The sequence below is a fragment of the Ammospiza caudacuta genome, chromosome 4, assembly GCF_027887145.1.
Source record: "Ammospiza caudacuta isolate bAmmCau1 chromosome 4, bAmmCau1.pri, whole genome shotgun sequence".
In the NCBI taxonomy this organism is placed as follows: Eukaryota; Metazoa; Chordata; class Aves; order Passeriformes; family Passerellidae; genus Ammospiza; species Ammospiza caudacuta.
The window spans coordinates 51,090,249-51,110,887 of NC_080596.1; the positions used below are offsets into that span (position 1 = coordinate 51,090,249).

The window sequence follows — 20,639 nt, forward strand, 5'->3', positions numbered from 1 at the left end:
GCTGCAGCGTGGACCCTGCCATTAGATTGGCAGCATCTTGTGCATCCCACACGGCCCCCAGTGCTGGGAGCATGCTGTGTTCTCAGCATCTGCTTTCTACCTGCATTGTGCTGTCATGGGTCACAGATATGGCCAAACAAATGTACTTTCCTTGGTGCCATGTCTGTCAATTTTCTCAGTGACCATTTTTAAGTGGCATTTAAATTTTGCATATCTTGACGAATTTTAGTGGACCGAATGTGCGCAGTTTCTAGCAAACGTGCTGCTTTCAGTTTCTTCCCTCAGAGGAGATTAAATTCCAGTACATTTTTTATTCTTCCAGGGCATGACTGTAATGAAGTTGGACAGTAATGGTTGCTGCATTTCACGTTTTTTCTGCTCTTTCCCCAGTAGCCTAAGTATCTGTAAGTTTGAAGGCACTTACAGTTATGGTTTTTGAGCTCAAAATAAATCAGAAGAGAACAGACCAAAACAGGACACAGCATCTAATAAGATATATTGTATAAATATAAACTTGCATTTAATATGTTGAGCTGAGAAAGCAAACAAATTAGCCTTGCAGATCTGCTTTTTCTATAATCTAGGTTCAAATAATAGTGAAGTGACCCAAGTGAACAAAAGAAATTCATGAGGGGAGGCCAAGACCAAGTAACCTTCTTCTGGAGATGATGAACTGTAATCCATACCAGATATTTGAAAAAAACATTTTCTCCTGTTCCATTTACCTCACAACAAAATGTCCTGTCCTCTTGTCTCCTTTTCTCACCTCTCCTCGCCAGCAGATGCTAAGTTGCATCCTTCACATTTTTGCTAACTTAGTATTTGCAGAGAGGTTAACAGTCTCCTTCTCAGAGACAAAATGAATTTCACAGGTTTGCTTTTTTTTAAGGGCTGCTAATTGTTGCTCCGATCTTCCTGTGCTACATGTCTCCTCTGTTTTTCAAATCTCCAGCAAACAGACGTTGACTACCAACACAAAAAATACCATAGTGATTTTATGCCCTGTGGTGCTTTGCAGCACCAAGAAGACTCCCAGCTGACAGTAAAAAGGGTTTAGCCTGTGATGAAAGTGTTTGCATGAATTTGTTTGCATGTTGGGTAAAAATAACAATTTACTCTTAAATAGGTGCTTATCTTTTTGCAGTACTACATAAACTCTCTGGACGCTACCTGCAAAGTACAAATTGGCTGCTTCTGCCCTATTTATCTTTTAAGAAAAGATGCAGTTTTGAGCTTTAAATAGGTTCTTCTGTGGGTTCTCTTGACAAAACTTGTAAAGCTCATTTAGTCTCTGTCACCACCAGTACCAGGCTGTGTTTTGGTTTCTTTGGCCATTTTCCATGTGACTGCTCCTGGCTACACTAAATCTTTGTCTTTCTCTTGCTTCCTCTCAATTCCTATTATATTATCTTGACTCTTGCCTCTCCCACACTTCTGTCCCACTAGGCTGAACTATACCAAAGGATCAGGGAAGTATGGCTTTGAACACTGAACAGCATGACAGCAACAGGTTTCTTCTGTCTGGTAAAGGAGAATTGAACTGGTTTAAAAACATTAGGTGCTCTTGGGTTGAACTGCAAATAGAGATCACCAAATGTAATTTCAAAACCTCTTGAAGTTAGTGGGTTCAATCAATCAATTGATAGACACTTCTGCTGGGGCTGCACAAGCCATGTCCTCACTGTTGTAGTGGTGGCAAGACCCTGTCTGCATCTTTCTCTCATCTGTGTAATAGTGAAAGAGTCAGTGAAAGGATAATGCACTTGAATGTCTTGTCTTGTTGAAAGAGAGGAAGAAGATAAGAGAGAAACTGGCTGACTTGATCTGGCAAGGACCCTTGAGGTTGATTCCAGTTGTGCTGAAGACACCGAGCCATGTGCCCTCTATTACCTTGCACTGTTGCAGCACTGCGAAACTCTGAGCTGATTATGTTTCTTACTTTGAATTTATGGATTAATGTATGAGTAATGTATTGTGAATTTAAGCTGTAGAACTTAACTTCAGCAAAACATGTGGAGCTGAAGGCTAAAAGCAAGGAAATCTTTATGGGTTGACCAGATTTGCTAAGACTCCTTTTATACTACTTTCACTTCAGCAGTCTTGGTGAATTCTAAACATTTGTCTGTTAGACTAAACATGGGTTAAGGCAGACCATGGAAATAGCTCAGTTGAAGAGCTGACATCTAATCAGAGTTTTATCAACTGATCCTCTGCCTAGTTAAATTACCATCTGGACTGAAGAGTTGCAAATTGTCCTACAAAACTCACTACGAATGGTGAGAATAAAACAAGCCAAAAAAAATAGGGGTCATAAGTTCTCTCCCTGTGTAATTCAATTCCTCTTGCTTAGTTGATTTTTTTAGTTCCAGAACCTTTTTCTAGTTGTTCTGTTTGCTATTCCAGTACTCAAACAGAGGATGCTATGGAAGAAGTTGCAAAAACAGCCAGATCAATGTGCTTGATTTTTGCCTCACTTAACTTAGTTCTATGCAGGTATTACTCCACTGACTTCAACAAATTACTCTCTTGAATTTAATTTTAATTAATTTGGAAGAAGACAGGGGTTTTCATACACAGGAAAACTTCTGCTTTTCACACCTATAGAGCAGAGAGATAGAATAGTAGAGATCCAAAGAAATATTTTTGAGAAAGGAGTGTCTAACCGCACTAATTTACACCGCGTGGTTTTTAGCAGAAACGGTAATTTAAAAAAACAGAACATCCCTTGAGGGCATGTGGGTGAATGAGTTGAAACAATATGAATAAAATGTCATGGACTCCAGCTTCTGCAATCTTTGTGACAACCTCTTCCTCCCTCAAAAAATACACACCCCTGTGTGGGAGATTTGTAAAACCTCAGACTTCACTTCTCCTGTCCCTTGTGACAATGGTAGTTGTATGACAACAGATCTTATAAAACAGTGACTTTTCTCATGGGTTTTTTGGGGTTTTTTTTGCTTGATTGTTTGTTTATTTTTTGGTGGTTTTTTAAATGAAATTTGTCTCCCTGCATTAGCAAACGCACATTCCATTACTTTAACACTGACCAGAAAGTCCCTTTGGATAAGCATGTTTTCAGGAGAGTAGCAGGACTCGGGATAAAACAGTGACCCACTGCTGAATAATCAGATCTGCTGCCGAAGGGCCATGGTACAGAAAGGTCCCTGTTTGTCTCCAGCTCTGAAGTCTGTTAGTCCTTGTAAGGCCCGTGCATGCCACCACAGAAGGCTTCTAGGTGTTCAGGGGTGGACAGGCTTGCTGCCTGTCTTACAAATTACTGAGGAAGCTGTATGGCATAGCTATAGACTGAGGATTAATCCTGGTCCCCTCTCACCACCTCTCATTGACCACAGTGATGGGGATGAAGTAGGAATCAGTTTGACACATCCATTTCACCTCAGTGTGCCAGACATAAGGAAGCAGAGAGTTCAGGTTTGGTGTTCTTTTTCTGTTGACTGAAGGGAAAGTCTGGGCTTATGGTTTCTTCGTTCAAAATCTTCTGTGTGATTTTTTTCCTGATCTCCTGGCGGTGTCTGAGGGTGAGGTGAGTGTGGTACCACGTGGCACACCTTCCTCTATCTGTCCTCCCTCCTGGGCAGGCTGTGGACACAAAGGAGGGCAGGAGACAGCACATGTCCATCTGAGACCTGCTTTGGCTTGCTGCATGGGCATACACTGGCAGTACTTCAAAGCAACCTTGAGATGGTGTTTTGGCTCTGAAGGTGTGTGACTTCCTGCAGAACCCAGGAATAAACAGAATTTTGCTGCTTTCTTTGGGACAGCTGGCCAAGGGGGCAGACACAAGAAGAGAGGTAGAGTCATGGGTATTACCTGAAATCCTCCTGGGACATTCTGTATATTAGGCCATGACTGAGCAGGAGAGGGCTCATATAGGGTTATCTCAGCTGCAGCCTCTACACTGAGACACAGCTGTGCTCTCCTTTATCTGAGAGAAACAGAGAAACTGGATGCTAAGTAATTTTATAATGTACGTGTCTGTTTTTCAAGTAGTGTTCACTATTTGGAAAGTTAGTCAGCCTGGGCTTCCTGAGCAAAGTTTTCAAGAAAAGCTTGAAACCATGTGAACCATCATTCTGGAACCACCTATTGTGCTTTATGACAGTAACAACTCTCTTGGCACCTTTCTTCCCCCTCCCTGACATTTCCACAAAGAACAGCTGTGCTGCTTACGGTCCCCTGTGCCAGGGAAGCAGTTGCTGATGTAATCCTCCCCTCCCTTCTGGCTGCTTTGCAAAGAGTGCTTCTTCCAGGTCTTCTGAAACAGTCACATTGCAGAGAAATGTGGTCCTCACCCTTTGAAGCTGTTGCTGAGTTCTCAGGTCCAGGCCTGAGCACAGAAGTTCAGGTGACTCCTGATTCTTTAGAAACATGTGGGTGCAGTGACATATTTAGTAGCACATCTTACTAAAGTCCTGAATTCTTTTGTGCTTTTAGAAGGTAAATGGGTGTTACTTTCATCGCCCTCTCCCTTTTTTGATAGAGATGCTGAGGGGATAAAGTGCTGTTCCTACAGTTAGGACTTTGTGGCAGTGCTTTAACTCTTACTGCTTTTTGTGCTATGGTAGTTTAAAGAGACAAAGCCTGTGTTGTGGGAGACATTGAAAAAAAACCATAGTAAGCAAAAGGGACTTTTTATTACATATTAAACAAAGCAAACTTAGCAACTAGTTTTCAAGATGTGGCATACTGAGGGATAGACCCTGTCTCTCAAAGAGAGAGAGGCTTGACCAATGAGGCATTTGGTATCCAGAAGAAAGGGTAGTGAAGAAAGGAAAGGACAACCACTTAAAAAGGTGGTTTGAACACACAGGAAAGCTAATCCCTAATAAAATTGGGTGTGAAGTGACAATACTGTTCTTATTCTAGGATAGCATCTCTGGTGAATACCCTTACTCTGGAATGGGGATTTCTCCAGGGAAGCTATTCTCAGATGTGTGTATCTGTACATGTAATATACACAGTGTGCCTCAGGTATCATTCCACAAGCACCACAGTAATCATGTACTTCCCTGTTGCAGACAGCCCCTAGGAAGCAGCACCACCCCTGTAAGCTGAATGTGGTTAACCTTTGCAGAATACTTTGTACTCCATTTTTAAGGTCATCTCAATGCCAGTATCTAAGTTCTCAGAAAACCCTGCAACATGGTGCTGTGGCATCTTCAATTAACTTTTAAAGAAAAAGAAAATAATTTGTCATGAGGCTTTTCTGTTTACAATCACTAATTGTTAGGTATTTATTTACCTTTTTTCTTCCTCCTTTTCTCTCTACATTGCATTCTTAGAAACACACAATGCTGAGTATCTGGCTTTGCCCTTCAGGAAGCAAACTTGCTTCAGGGCAGTTAAGGAAGTTTCTCAGAAGTTGAAGATAGGTAAACTGCCAACCACAGGTCTAAGATTGTGAAAAATTACTACAGAAACCCATGTCTCAATTTATAATATAAATATTTAAATGCACTACAAATTTTGTTTAGTCTGTCTACCCATTTTTTTTTAAATCCTCCGTGTCCACATCAGGCTAAGGTGCATATTTTGTAACCATTGGGAAATTACTCATTTTATCTGCTAGACTATTCTCTATTGTATGGCTTGTCAAGCCATCTGCATTAACAGCGTGCTGTGTTTATATTTACATGAAGCAAGTAGGATTTGTTTTATGTACGTCCCAGTCAGGGCTGCAAACATGTCCAATGCCCCCAGCATGGTGCTGTCCACTGGACACCAGTATGCACGTCCAGCTGCAGATCCTGTCTTTTGATGATGGTTTGGGTCACCTTGAGCGATGCCTTTGATGTGAAAATTAGCAGATGATGAGGCATGGCATAAGCATGCTGCTGGAAGTTAGATTGCCAGCTGCCTTCTGAAGGACCAGGGTCATCTCAGTCTGAAGAAGACAGATGCAATTATCCCTATCTCAGAGCTGATAATGAAATGACATAATTTCCAATGCCACCTTGGTTTTCCTTCAGGGAGTCCATCATTACTGCTAACAAGACCCAAGTCTACTTAAATTGTGACGTTAACAAAATCACAGCCTGGGCTGGAACAGCCTCGGGCACAGAGGCTGTCTTAGTCACCCAGATGCCACCAACTGTCACACAGAATTCACAGTTTGAATTCATTTCAGGACAGGCTGTCGCACAGCAGCCCCAACCCCTTTTGTGGGAGCAGCAAGGTCAGGCAGGATGTTCCTTCTAGGACAGCAAGAGCAAGGCCACTGCCCTGTATTACCCAGGGAAATGTAATTTTTGCCCATGCTCAAGGTTCAGTACTCCAAACCTGCTGCTCAGGCTTTCCCACCATGTTCTAGGTGCCCAGCTGTATGATGTTTATATTTTAAAATTGAAAGCAAGATTCGTCATTAGAGCTTGACTCTTGAAATTTCCAAGGCTGCAGTGTTGTAAAAGGGAAAGGAAACTGCAGCTTCCTGAAGAATATTTTGTATTTTTTTATTCTGTGTCCAGTACTTTAGTTGGATGAATACAAAAGTTGATGTGTTTTGTAATAGGACAGGATGAAGTGACTGCCTTTTATCCTGAAGAGGCTTTTCTAAAAATTCAATAATTAAGGAAAAAAAAGCAGAGAGAAAACATCCAGTATCTGAATGGAGCCTACAGGGAAGCCAGAGAGGGACTCTGCCAGGGACTCTTGTAATAGGACAAGGAGTAATGGGTACAAACTGAAAGAAGGAAAACTTAGATTAGGTATAAGGAAGAATTCTTTACTGTGAGGATGGTGAGATACTGGAACAACTTGCCCAGGGAAGTTGTGAATGCTAGCAGCGTTCAAGGACAGGTTGGACAAGGCCTTGAGCAACCTGGTCTAGAAATGTGTCCTTGTCCATGGAAGGTGGGGCTGGGACTAGATGGTCTTTTAGGTTCATTCTAACCTAAACCATTTTATGATCTTCTCTTATTTATACAATGCAAAAGCAGCATGAAATCTGAGCAATTAGAGGTGACTAAGAAAACCTAAAGAAACACAAAACATCTGTAAACTAAGGAATATGAAGGAGCAACAGCATGAGAAAATTTGGTTTAAAGGAAGATACAGGGTAAAACTTGTTTACTTCTCCTACTTTTTTTTTCACAGTGAGTACAATTGTTCACTGGAACAACATCACCAGGGATGTGGTAGAGATCCCATCACTTAAAGTTTTCAAGATGCTTAAAGTTAAAAACCTCAGATAAAAGTTTTATCACTCAAAGTTTCGGAGAGGATGCTAGATAATCTCATCTAGGCTTCCTCTCTCATGAAAGGTTGGACAACATGATCTGTTAAGGTCTCTTCCAGCCTTGGCTCTTCTATGATTTTATGGTACTTTTCTTTGTAAGGGGTACAACACATTTTGTGTTGGTAACATGGTACACACTTCTTTTGTCCCTAAGGTTGAATTCTTGCTTGCACTCTAATTTTTATGTTTTATTCCTTGATTCACCAGTTATATCCCAGTGATCTGAGAAAACAATAAACAATTTCCCAGAGAGGTTCTCAGCCCGTATCTGAAGCCTCTAAGGCCAATTCTTCAGCTTCAGACTAAGGGGCTTGTGTGGCTTGATGGTATTGCTAATCCAGGCTGGATTTAAAGGAGAATGCCTTTGCTGTGAACCTCTCTCAAATTCAACTGAAAAGCCACATCAGGCTCTGAAGCAGGACTCAGTTTCTCCCTCCCTCTGTGCAAGTTTTTTATTTGGATGCAGCAGTGGCCTACCTCTGGTTTAACTCACTCTCAGAATAAGCTTCAGCAGGAGGAATAGAACTCAGCCTAATCCCAACCTGAGTTTTAGTGGTTAGAGACTCCTGAAAACTGAGGTGGGAGGCTGTGAGCTCCTTCAGCCTCCTCACCCTCCACTGTCAGTGGTCTGCATACAACAGGAGGGAAGCCACACCACTGCTCTCTTGGGTGCTTTCCATCATATTGAGCACAGCACTGCCTGTAGATGCCTGTCTGGGGAGAAGGGCAAGTGGACTGGGCTTTTTTCAAATTTGGGTAAAGGAATTCAGGTAAAAAGTATTCCTGATAAATCTATTATAAAAGCGTGTTCCAAAAAAAGAGAAATTTTCACAATTTTTTCCAGCACAAGTGAGCATTTCCTACTATGTGAGGTTTCAGGGGACTATAAACAACATTCCAGCCATGCTTGCGCTGTGGCTGGATTTGGACTTTCTGAAGCCCTTAAATGTTTTCACAGTGTGTGTTTATTTTAATGGATGGGTGAAATATCTCACTGAAATATCTCATATTCAACTGGGTGGAACCCATAAAACACAAAGAGTGAAGATTTTTGCTTGCCAAATGGGTCTGGGGGGATTTGTTCTGAAAACTGGCTTGGGTTGTCCCTCTGATCCACCCTCTTCTAATCATACAGGCAAAAGAGAAGAATGCAATCTAGTTTACTTATAGGGCTGATTTGGGTTCCTTGTTAACTATTAGACATCAGATTTTATAAGAATATGGGAAACATTTGTGACATTTCAAGAAGCTACTTAGTTGTACTGGCAGAGATGTTTGCTTAAGACTCAGCCAGGCATCTGACAGGGCTCTCTGTGGTTTTTCAACTGCTGAGGTGTGCTGAGACCTCCTTTTTTTGTGACCTTCCTTCTGAGGAAGCACAGATGTGTTTAGAGTGTGATATGTACCAGGATGTGTTAGCTGTATAATTTGGAAATCCATGCTGACCTAGAAGGGATCTTATGTGACTTTTGGGTCACAGTGGTCAGAGACAAATGCCACCAGAGCTAGACCTGTGAATGGTTGTCCACAGCATGTTCTGTGAATAAGATTCTGTAAGGACAGCATTTGTGATTTGCTGGATGCAGGTCCATTATTTCCTATGATTTCAGATTCCAGTGGAGAACACTGTAGTAAATCCAAGTCTTGGGTTGAAAACATCTTGAAACTGAACACAGTGTTCTCTTTTTATTATATCTAGAGGCTTATGGGCATGTGTTACTTCTCTTTGCCAACAGAAGTCTCACACCTGCTCTCAGTAGTGCTGGCTTGCTGAGTCTGTGACACAGCAGATATTGTAATTAGTTTTATTTTAAAAATAAATGCATGCTAAGTATATGTAAATACAAAGTTTCTGTCTGTCAGGCTTTTCTGTCTGTAGCTGCAAGAATTCGGGTTAAGCTGATCCTGTCAACCCTGTTAAAAACCAACCCCACTTGTCCCATTGCAAACATATTTTGCTCACTGCATCATACAGTTTTTATAGCATAGGTGGGGATAGTAGGAGGGGAAGACAATGCTGAGGTATTAAGTTCCAGGAGACTGGTTATACCTGTTGAAAATAATCCAGTGATCAAAAGACTGAACAATAAAAGTGAAAAACATGAGAACAATAAACATGAAAAGCATATGAGTCAACAGATTGAATGCTTATTCTTAATATTAATTATATGTGTACACACATAATTTGAAAAATGTAGTGTATTGGATTGAGAGTATTGGATTATGAGTATTGGATGAGTGTATTGGATATGAGAAAGAGCATTGCAGCGCCTCAAGAATTCGTTTGTCTTTGCACTTGTTATTTTTGTCACAGATAACCTGATTTTAGCAGCAATTTTTGAAGCTTTGTGTATATATGCTGTGATTTTCCCTAGGGTAATTTCTTAGTTAATGTTCTAAATTACGAATATTTTTAGTGATCCTGCTGCAGCTTTGTTATGTATGATCTCAATTCCTAATGTAAAAAGGTTGTATTATCATTATTTTATTAGTATGAGGCAAAATCAGTGGTCAAGATTGCTGGTTGAGTGCTAGTTTTTTGTGTGGTCTCGGATGGACTTGAAAAGCAGATATGAAACTCAGAGCTGCTCATGGCAGGTCTTGTGTTGCTTTCTAAATACCCAACTGATACACATTACTTGTGATTGCTCCCTTATCCACAACTTCTGTAGATAGAAGAATGTACAAATATTGCTAAGTACCTACATCTTTCATGAAGAAAACTCTCTTTCTAATTTTGTTTTCTCATTTTCCTTTGGAAAAAATGTTCAGGTTTGACTCTTGAAGTAGTAAAAGCTGAATCTTTAAGTATGTTTTTTAGGTAATGATACAATTCTGAAAAGCGATGAAAGCTCTTGGTAAAGCTTTCATCCAGCTCCACTTCTGCTGAAGTCAAGAGGAGCTTTTAGTACTTTGGTACTTTAATACAGCACTTGGACAAGATTAGTGGGTTTAAATAACGTATAATTTGTTGAATGTTGTAAGTATTACAAGCCATCAGCAAGGTTTACAGGCTCTCACCAGCTCACAACTGCTAGTCCCATGTGTCTTGTTTTTCACTCTTACTTTGCTCTGAATCTCCTAACCAAGTACTCACAGGTTTCTTGCTGTGTCAATACCTGGGCACCTACCAGGAATTAGAGATAGTGTGCTACTTCTGTTTTTCTTGCTTGTGTCAGCTGGTGTGAGTAGATTGCATGAGATATGTAGATCACTCTTTGGGAGCTTCAGTCTTTAATTAAGCTCAGTATAAATAAATATTGCTGCTGTTTTGTATCACACAAGATCACTCTGGTACTGTATGTCTGGCCAGTATCTTCTCTGTGATGACAAATGTTTGTTTAGGAGCAACATAGGTGAATTTGTTTGTAATCTAGGAGTAAATAATGAATAAGAGGCTCACTGCAGTCTTCCACCCTGCTTAACTCCTCAGTTTTGTAGCTCCAGGTATACTTATGCTCCCCAAGCATTATGTTTGAAGGCAGTATTGGAAAAGGTAGAGGCTCTAGAGGCAACTCAAGGCTATGTCTTATGTGAGCAGTGGGAACAGTCTGCTGATGCCTTTGTGCATTCTCAGAGCATTTGTGACTTGAACACGGGGGAAAAGGGCACAGAAGGTGAAGCAAAAGCAATATTCACAAAGTCAATTGTGAATATTGGCTTCTCTAAAGAAGTAGTTATGTTAAGAATAAACTAGGTGTGCTAACCTGTAAAAAACAGTTGAAAAGCCTGGGTGCCAATTTGCCCATCTCAGCTCTCTCTAGCAATTTACAGCTCCTTTCTCCTATATGTAGGACTGTTCAAATTTGTTGGATTGCTTTAAGACTAGAAATTGAAATTATAATCCCACATGTTTGAAAAAACATCAGTACAGCTGTGGTTTCAAAACCATCAGTGACAAAATAATAGACTGAAAGAAGTGTCAGGAGAAAAAGAGAAAATGTTCTGGACCAACAATTTGTACTTAGTCCCAACAATAACTGGGATCATTGCACAATAATCCCAGCCATGATTTTTGTCTGCAATTGCAGGCAACTAGTGTTGTTTTCCGATTTCTTCCAATTCTTTTTCCCATGATAGATGCTAATGGGCCTTTTAAAAGATTTCATAATAAAAGCTCAAGATGGTGGTTGAAATACAACTTTCTGAGTTTTAAAGAGAAGGGGGAAAAAATCCTAAACATGACTCCATGTTAGATGATACTTTGCAAGCATGCACGTGAAATTTAAGCTCCACATTATATTTAAGATTAAAAATGTGTTCCAAGTTCTTTCAACTCTACTGAAAACTAGTAGGTAATATGGAAATACCCCCTTTTTCAGTATGAGCAGTCAAATATGTAATAGGTGTTTGGTTTTTATTGAATGCTTGTTCAGTTTTTGTCTGACACCAAGTCTTTGTCCGTCAGTAGTTTTGGGAGCTGTGAGGTCTGAACTCTGAACTGCAGTTCTGTTCTTCATCAATACTTCACCAAAATACTTTTAAGGGCCACAAACATGATGATGAACCACGCTTGCTCCTCCTTCTTAGCAGATAAATGCCAGAAATGTGAGTATGTCACTATAGCTGAAGACTAAATTGGAATTATCATGAATGCTCAATATTTTTTCCTCATATTCTTAGAAAACCTTACCTTTTTAATCCAGAACTACAACTCCTTTTTCTACTAGTGGAACCAAATTCATACAGAGTAGCTGACATGAAAATATGAGTATACAGATACTCCTGTGCATATTCCTTATATAATGCACAAATATATTTTGTTTGACAGCACCTTAGTGCAAAGGCGTTGTGAAAATGACAGCCCTTCCCTGGGGTCAGATCTTTAGAGATAGGACAAAGCACAGTTTTAGACTTTGCTAGTAAGGTAGTTTTCCAGAATTTATTGAATTTTGATGTCTTCATTAACACAAAAATTGTGGAAAAAACCCTTAGGAAACCATAATGGGAATATGCAGAAATTAAACTGAAACAGATAAATATGTGAGAGGTTTTCCTATCTTGTGGGAAAGTATTTAAGCTAAATAACTTTAGCTTAATACAATAAATATTATGAGGACCTTTATAAATATTTAGAGACTAGTAATGCAGAAATACAGAACCACTAAATCTATGATGTGCTTTTACTATGGCAAAGGCCTCTGGCTGACAATGGAGAGCAAATAACATGAGAAAATCTCTCTGACAGCTAGACAGAGAAGCCATTTGCCTCATCTTAGTTTCTATCACAGCTATCTCTGTGCTGACACCCAGAAGAGCAGTGTTTATGGAACTGTAGGAGGGAATTGCTGATCCCCAGCCCTGCAGAGGCAGCAGGGATCATGCCACCAGCAGGCCCGTGCTGCCCTCCCAGCCAGCCCTGATGCCCCAGGTGTCAGGAAGCTGCCTCTAAAAGGCTTTTGTTTACAAGGTTATTGGAGACAAAGAGCAGTAGCAACTGGGACAATTTCCCACTTAAGTGAAAAATATGCTTTTTTTTTCTCCAAACAAGATGGCAAGTCTCTGACACTGAGAGATCCTCAGGGAGAGGATGCCCAGGTGCATCAATGCCAGGGTACAGAGTGCACAGAACAGCAGTGGCAAGCACCTGGAAATACTGCTGGCATTATGAAATTCAAGTGCAGGTGCAGATCAGCCTGTTTCTAGTTGTCTGCTTAGATATGGGTTTTGCAGCCTGTCTTTCAGCAAATGTTCACTGGAAACTGTGATCCAGAAGTTTAGGGTTTGCTTTTTATATGGCTCATTCCCTTCTTTAACAATATTGAGTAAGGTTTCATGTAGGCAAGGTCTTCTAGCCATAACTGAATACCCTGATTACAGTAGCTTGAGGATTGTTCTTAACATGAGACAGTTCTTTACAAAAAGTGGAAAAGACACATGCGTTTAAAAAAATCAGGTACTTATGAAGCTTTTTTCCACATGCAACATTCACGCAATAGTTAATCTTTGCAGGAACTCAGAATTACCAAGGAAAAATAATTTCTGTGAAGTGCTCTGTTTTTAGCTTATATCTGTAGCATGGGATATAGTGGGAGTTCAGGTGCCTCGCTTCTTTTTCGTAATTGACTCCATTTCTTGGTGCACTGTTGGCAAAAGTGAGATCAGAAGAGTTGGTGTTAATCCTGTCTGAAGAACTGATCCAGTCACTTCACTCCCTTGTGATGGAGTTTGAGAAAACTTCAGAGTTTAAGTGTGTGGCCTGAAATCCACGTGGTTGGGCTTTGGGTTATGTTTGGACTACTGTCACTGCTAATGCACACACAGTGTGAATGGTTGCTGTGGGGCAGGAATTGTCAACACCTTCTTGTGAGTCAACCTCTCCAATTAAACCCCATGCCTCCTTTATTCCCAGGCACAGCAGGAACCTCTCACCAGAGTGTCACAAGTGAGGTTATCAGCACCAGGTTATCCAGGATGCTCCTGGTTGATCAGCTTTGGTTTTTCCATCATCTTTTCCACTGGATTAGTTTATGGATGCTAGAGCACTCAGGGAGTTTGTGGAACAGAGGTATGGTACACATTGTTGATGCTTTGGACCCCAGCTTGTTTGGACCCCCAAATTACAAAGGGATGAGGCTTCTTGCAGTGAGACCATAGCTGAAACACACTTGTCTACCCTGATCAGGGTTTAGCTGTGGAACAGCAATGACAGCCCATTATGCAGTATTTTCTTCGGATGGGCAATCTTATGTGCTTCGTATACATTATTCTTAGTTGCATTCTGACAATGTGTCTGCTGCTTCTGCACTAAAGAAAAGCAGTTCAAAATATGAGGGGTGCTGGAAGTGAGGTTGGGAGAACACTACTGGAACTGGGCAGGGGAGGGGTCCTGCTCTGTTTATTTGTGTCGGGCCTGGGTCACAACCACTGTGACTCTTCAGATTCACTTTTTTTCTCCCTGTTTCATGCCCAAATAGACTGTGAAGTGACACAGAAGGCAGGGCATTTTTAAGAACACATGCATGATAAATCATAGGATCATAGAATGGTTTGTGTTGGAAGGAACCATAAAGATCATCTAGTTACAGTCCCCCTACCATGGGCAAACATATACATTTTTTTTAACCTGTGGAATTGTTCTATTTAGATCACTAGAAATGAGGTGAAAAAATCCATGCAGTTGTCCTTGCTTATGTTTTGGTTTTACATTCTTTCCCTATGTCAGCCTGGGTAATTGAAATCCTTGAGGTCAATCTTACTTTCAATTCCTCCTTTGCTGTGCAAGTCAGGGATGCTCAAGGAGAACTCTCTTTTCAAACCACGGTTTTAATTTGAATTTCAAATGACGTGGATATGTTTCTGTTGGCCTTGAGTTTAACTGAAGGCTGTTTTTACACATGGTAGGACCAAACAAAGGCTGCCACAGGGTTTTGGATCTCCTTGCTCTGGCTCTTGGGATGTGCTGCTCCTGAAGCCTGGAGTGCAGAGTGTCCCTCAAGGGTGGAACAGGGTGCTGGGCAAAGATTGCCCTGTGGCTGCCAGTGTTGATACCAGCCAGAATTGCAGCCCTGGATGAAATTTCAGCAGCCACCACTGCTCTCATACGGCCCAGTGGTTAGCTCATACCAGAATATCAGACAGTAGATATCTGCTTCATAAAAGAGGCTGTGCAAACAGAAGAAACTACTTTCTCAGCTTCCTGTGCACCTAGTGACACTAATGTCACGAACAGTACAACACACATTATTCATGTCTGTTTATCTCTCTGGGGTTTGGCCTTCAAATTGTTTCAGTATCGCACGGCTGCACGGATGTACTCGCTGTCCAGCACGACTGGGAAGGAACATAAATCTGTGGTTCACCTTGGCCTGCAGACAGTGCTGAGTTCACTTTCTGACTGGCTATGTTAATCAGGTATCCCACTCTTCCAGCTGCAAATCAGGCATTGTGATTAATACTCACAATGAGAGAGCTAATTACTGCTGGCATGTAGCTGTTTTATGTTTCTCTCTTTTCTGGAAGCCAAATCCAACCATATGGAAAAATGTAGCTTAAACACTGTAAATATGATTCCACTTAGACAGTAATTTCTTCTGTTTTCTGTTATCACAGCAGTGTCAGCACAAGCAAAACAATGAAAGTGAAGAGATGCTGTTGCAAATTTTATTACAAGTTTGAGGTCTTGGGACTTTTTTTCCCCTTCTTCAAGGACACTGTGTTAATCTGAAGAAAGAGGTCTTGATTTGTGTTCATTTATGCCTGCCACAATTATTTAAGAAATAGCTTCAGTGATCATACTTGAAGAGCTCTGGTTCTTTAACTATTTCTGGCAGCGCTAGAAAGATATGCTTTGTGCTTTGTATCATGACAACTTGTCTTCTCCAATAAGCCACATCTTAAACTGTGTCAGTCCTCTCTACATTCAAAGTAGCTGTCTTCTGTTCATTGCTGTTGGAATGAAGCTGTTGACTGTGTGTCTGCAGTGCAGCCAGCAGCAGCAAGTGAGGATTTCCACAGAGAGGGAAGGCTGTAGCAGTGAGCTGCAGATGGGCACCAGGCAGTGATTGAATCCAAATAGCTGGGAATCTTTGGGCAGAGCCACTTCTGATCTTCATATTGATCTTCATAGAGCTTTCCAAATAAAAAAACATCTGCATCTGAGAACCCATTCACAAGGCTGATGTTCTAGTATCAGCCACTGAAACTTTACTGACATGGGAAAAACACAGGCAAATTAAATAAAATAAGCAGGAGTAGGAATATCTCTTATCATATTCTGAATCTTTGCAAGATTGTTATAAAGTAGAGACTGTCTTCTGAGAACAGCAAACAGTTCTCCCCAAAGCCACTTCTTTGACTTGAGATTTTAGACTATTTCTAAACTATTTTGTAAAGCATTCATAGACTGGATTAGCAGATGTGACTTTACTAAAAGAGGCAGATGTCAAGGATGGGTTTCCAAAACATTGTGATGAAGATGTTTAAGTGAGTAGCAAGAGGAAAAGGCCTTTGTGCTTCTGCTTCCCATGAAATCTAAAGGAGAGCATCCTGCCATAGTTTAGGGTTCTGGGGGAAGTGAGAAAATCTGGAAGGAAACAGAAAAATACCTGCTGCAATGGAGGCAGAAGAGTTTTTCCTTTCTTTACATGACTATTGTTGCAGTTTTGCCTTGCAATGGGTGCCTCAAATTGGTCTTTTGAAGTAGTTGACCAATCTTGTTCACTGGTCTTTTGAAGTAGTTGACCAATCTTCTCTTCCATAAGAGTATTTTCCTCTGAGATGCCTCATTTTGGTTGTGAAAAGTTTCAGAAATAACTTCTGTTACAGCCATTCCTATCCAAGCCTTAAAGCACATACATAACGCTTACACAGTGGCATCAATATGACAGATTTTGGTTTGGGTATATTTTCCTTCTTTAAGATAAAAATTGTCAGAAGCAGCATGAAGTAAATGATGGTAAACCATAATCTAGTGCCAAAAAAAGGTTCTAACTAATTGTCTCATCAAAAGTCAGTACCATGATAGAAATTAAACTGCTACTCTGAAGTTGATAGACGGCTCAATGATATCCTCATATCATCTTTCTATCTCAGGAGGTGCTTCCATAATCACTTCTCTTCCAAGTCTTCTGTTCAGTGTACTACTTCTTTTTGTGACACTTAACCCACTAGCGTTGTGTACTGTATGTATTATGCATTGCTTTTTGAGCATGCCATATATTACGAAGAGCTTTCTATCCCTAAGGGTTTCTGCAGCTATTTCTGTGAGTTTGTTCTACAGGGCACTTTCATGAAAGTCATCAGTTAGCCTTCACCATGAAGAAAGGGATAATAGTAACTGAAAGTAGGCCAAGCTCATTAGATTATGATTAAAAGGCAGATTTTTATTTTTTAAATGCACTGAATGTGGTTCTAGTGGGTGGGCACTGGGCAGAAGTGGTGCTGATGAAGTCACAGGTGCCGTGTCCTTGGTCACTCTGTCTTTTCAGTTATTTTATAGCTTTAATTGAATACTGACTCATGAAGACTACAGTGACCTTTAATTTTATTCAAGTGACTTTCTTTCATGAGTCTTAAAAAAGAAATGCCATGCATGGTCCTGCCTTTGCGGTCTAGGGTGAATCTAGAGCAGGTAGTTGGAAGCATAACTACATGTGTTTCAAAGCAGGTCTGTAACTTGCCCTTATAATGCTGTATCTTCAGCTCTTTTGGCAACATGTGTTGCTCCACTAGAAACAGAGGGGTTTCCCCCAGAAGTAGTTTAGAACCTGCCTTGAGGTCCCCGAGCTAGTGAAGTCCCAGGCTGGCCCAAGGACCTTGGCATGAGGCCCCAGCCCCTTGGTGGGAGCTCTGCAGTGCCCCCTTGACCCTGGTGAGGCTGCAGGGTCAGTGGCACCCCCTACCCACACCTGCACCTCTTCCTCTGCCAAGGCAATGACCTGCCTCTTTTAGTGTCTCAGCTGAGCTGGAACGGCAGAGTTGGCAACTTCACCTCTGTGGCTGAGTTGAAAACAATTCATCAGACTCAGTTCGAGTCGTAAATGGTACAGGCACCATTTGGGGCCTGGATTCCTGCAGCCCCCAGGTGTTCTGCTCCCACCTGCAGTCCTCCCTTCATGGGTTGCTCGGGTCTCTACAGACACAGTGCCATGCTCCACATGTGACCACGTTGGTGGCTGGGAGGGTTTTTCAGCAGGCAGGACTGGGTAAGGTGCCTTTATTTTACTAGCAGACCCAGAGAAGGGTCAGGCCTCACCCTGCTCTCCTTCATCAATCACAGGCAAGTAGGAAATTACAGATTGTAGCCTCTGGTCTTATTAACCACCTGCTATTCTTGTCCTCTTGCATCCACAGTAACAATTTATACACATAAGAACATACGCAAGGCTGAGGCTCTCTATTTTTCCTTGACCAGCAGTGCTCTTCCCATGTGAGGTAGTAACTCACCTCCTTTGAAGCACACACTGGCATTTTCCCCTCTTGTTCCATCCATATTTCACTGGTCACCATGATCATCACAGGTTGTACTCCAAGCGCTTCCTTGGAACCAGAGAATGTCCATAAATACGCAGCATTTAAACACAACTTGCTATCATGTCTCTCTTTCCCCCCTTCTCCTCAGATGTAAAGGAGCATCCCACTATGGCCTTACCAAGGAACGGAAGAGGCGTTCCCAGGACTGCTCTCCAGACCGTGGCTCCAGCTTGGCAGTGGCTGCCCTGGGCCCTGAGCTCTCAGCAGCTGCAGCCATCGCCTTAATGACAGACGAGCCAGGGCTGGTGAACCCGGCCTTCAGCCCCACCTCAGAGGACAGCCAGCTGGGCAGCAGCCCCGGGGACCTGCACCGCAGCAACCGCAACCGGAGTAAGGGCCAAAAGTGGCAGCTTCAGGGCCTGCTAGCCCCTTGCAACATCCATTTTTATGTTAAATATGTGTCACTGGAGGATTAAAAAATAATTTAAAAAAAGAAAAAGGGGTGGGGGAAGTGAAAGCTTTCATTTTTCATGGTTTATCAAATTGCGCACTCAGTGACCCAATAGATTTGAGGTGAAAAAAAAATGGCTTGGCCAGGGGCGGGATCAAGCTGAAAACGGACTAGCTGTACACTGCAAATCTTTAGAAAGATTATTTAGGTAAGTCAGCTCAGTTAAAAGATTAAATGTTATGTGTGATGGGCTGGGGAGATGGTGTAGCTGGGTAATGTGTCTCCACTAAATCTTGGTGGCCCAAGTAATGCCCACAGACATGGGCACCTACCCAAAATCCTATTGGGAACTGTGTTTCCCACTTGCCAAGTATTTTCAGGAAAACATACCCTTAGGAGCCTGGGAAACATGTGCCAGCTTCTTGGGAAGGTGCAGTTTGGAGGAGCTGGTCCTGCTGAAATAACAACAGTCAGGGACAAGCTGCATCAGGAGACTTTGCCTTGATCTTTCACCTTGTGACACTTCACCTGTCTCTGGTGAGTGTCATGCTTGAAAAACAGGGCCTGGCCAAAGCAGAGTCAGAAGTGTTAATGGTGAGTTCAAAGCATGTGTTTGAGGATTCTGAAGCTAAAATGGAAAAAGCCCACCTTGTGCGCTGCCAGTTGCATATGGGGAAAATGGATGAAGGGATGAAGAAAGACTAGGAAATGAGAAGCATTATCCATTTGTTGTGCCAGGGTTTGGAGAGGTGAGGAAAGGAAGGGTGCAAGAAGAGAGCACCAGAATCCCATTAAATTCTGTCAGTTTTATTGAGTGTAGAGGCCACAGTCTGGTTTGAGGGAATGTTGTATTATTAGATTACAATATTTGGCTAGCATGCAGAGCTGGAACAGACAGAACAGCCACAGCTATGAAGATATCTTTAGCAGGATGGAAAAGAGTGACATGTTTTGAAAGTATTATGACTTTTCTTTTGTATTGCTGTATTCGAGTCAGAATATGTGAGGTTTTGATCCCTCCCACCTGATGATAATATTTGAATATTTTTACATGAAGCAGTTGGCAATCATTGGTGGCTTTAGAAGCATTGCAAGGTTTTGAGACAGAAGTAGTAGTGGGGATTTTGTCAAGAAGAGTTTTTAATGACTTCCAGCTTTTTTTGGTCAAACATGTATAGCTGAGAAAATATGTATTTTTCACAGAATTTCTCCTAATTCTGTCTTGATGGAGGATTATTCTTTCCAAAGCTACCACACTTACAGGAGATTTCTCCATGTGATTAGCAAAACAGACAGGAAGGAGGCAATTCGAGGGTGTGGGACTGAGGTAGGGTGATTGTACCCAGATTCAGGTGGGTGCAGCCTTGAAGTACCAGCAGGACTCGGGGGCAAAGGTGAAGTACAGGCAGCATATGATGTTGGTGTTACATCCCATCATATGCCAGGGGCTTCAGAAATGCTGTGGTTCTAGAGCAGAACTGCTGAACTGTACTGATTTGGTTTTTTTCCTGCTGTTGCAGCTCGACACTTTGAACGTTCCACTATAAGAAGCAGATCTTTTAAAAAAATAAACAAAGCGTTCAGCGTTCTTCGAAGGACAAAAAGTGGAAGTGCTGTTTCCAACCAGACTGACCGGGAAAGGGAGACTGTTGGAAACTCTGATGCTGGAGAGGAAGGTAATGTTTTGTTCATCTTGTGGTATCACTCAAAAGGGGGTAGGGGGCCCTGTCCATGTGGGAGCTGGATATCCATGACTGACGTGCCTTTCATGTGGTGGGCTGTGCGTGATTAAAACAAACAAACCAGAAAACACAATCTTTCCTTATTTTCTTCTTTCACAAGATGTTACTGACTGGCAGGCAAGGATATTGCTGGGGTGTGTGGGACCTCACGTAGGGCTGTTCTGGTAACAGCCTGCATGCTATAGCCAGCCCAGCATCTAGCCCACGGGATGTGGGATCTGGGCATCTGGGATCTGTTACTAGAGCTGTCATTGATTTGCTCTGTAATTTTGTGCAA

At 41.7% G+C, this 20,639-nt stretch overlaps 1 protein-coding gene across 2 annotated transcripts in view; it reads left to right on the top strand.

The window, feature by feature from the left end:
• Window positions 1-20,639, top strand: part of LNX1 (ligand of numb-protein X 1) — a 65,135-nt gene that overhangs the window by 13,135 nt on the left and 31,361 nt on the right. For both annotated transcript variants that reach the window (XM_058804410.1, XM_058804411.1), the window contains exons 2-3: window positions 18,318-18,559; window positions 20,141-20,296. In XM_058804410.1, coding sequence (XP_058660393.1) covers window positions 18,318-18,559; window positions 20,141-20,296 — 398 coding nt within the window. The remainder of the gene's footprint in view (window positions 1-18,317; window positions 18,560-20,140; window positions 20,297-20,639) is intronic.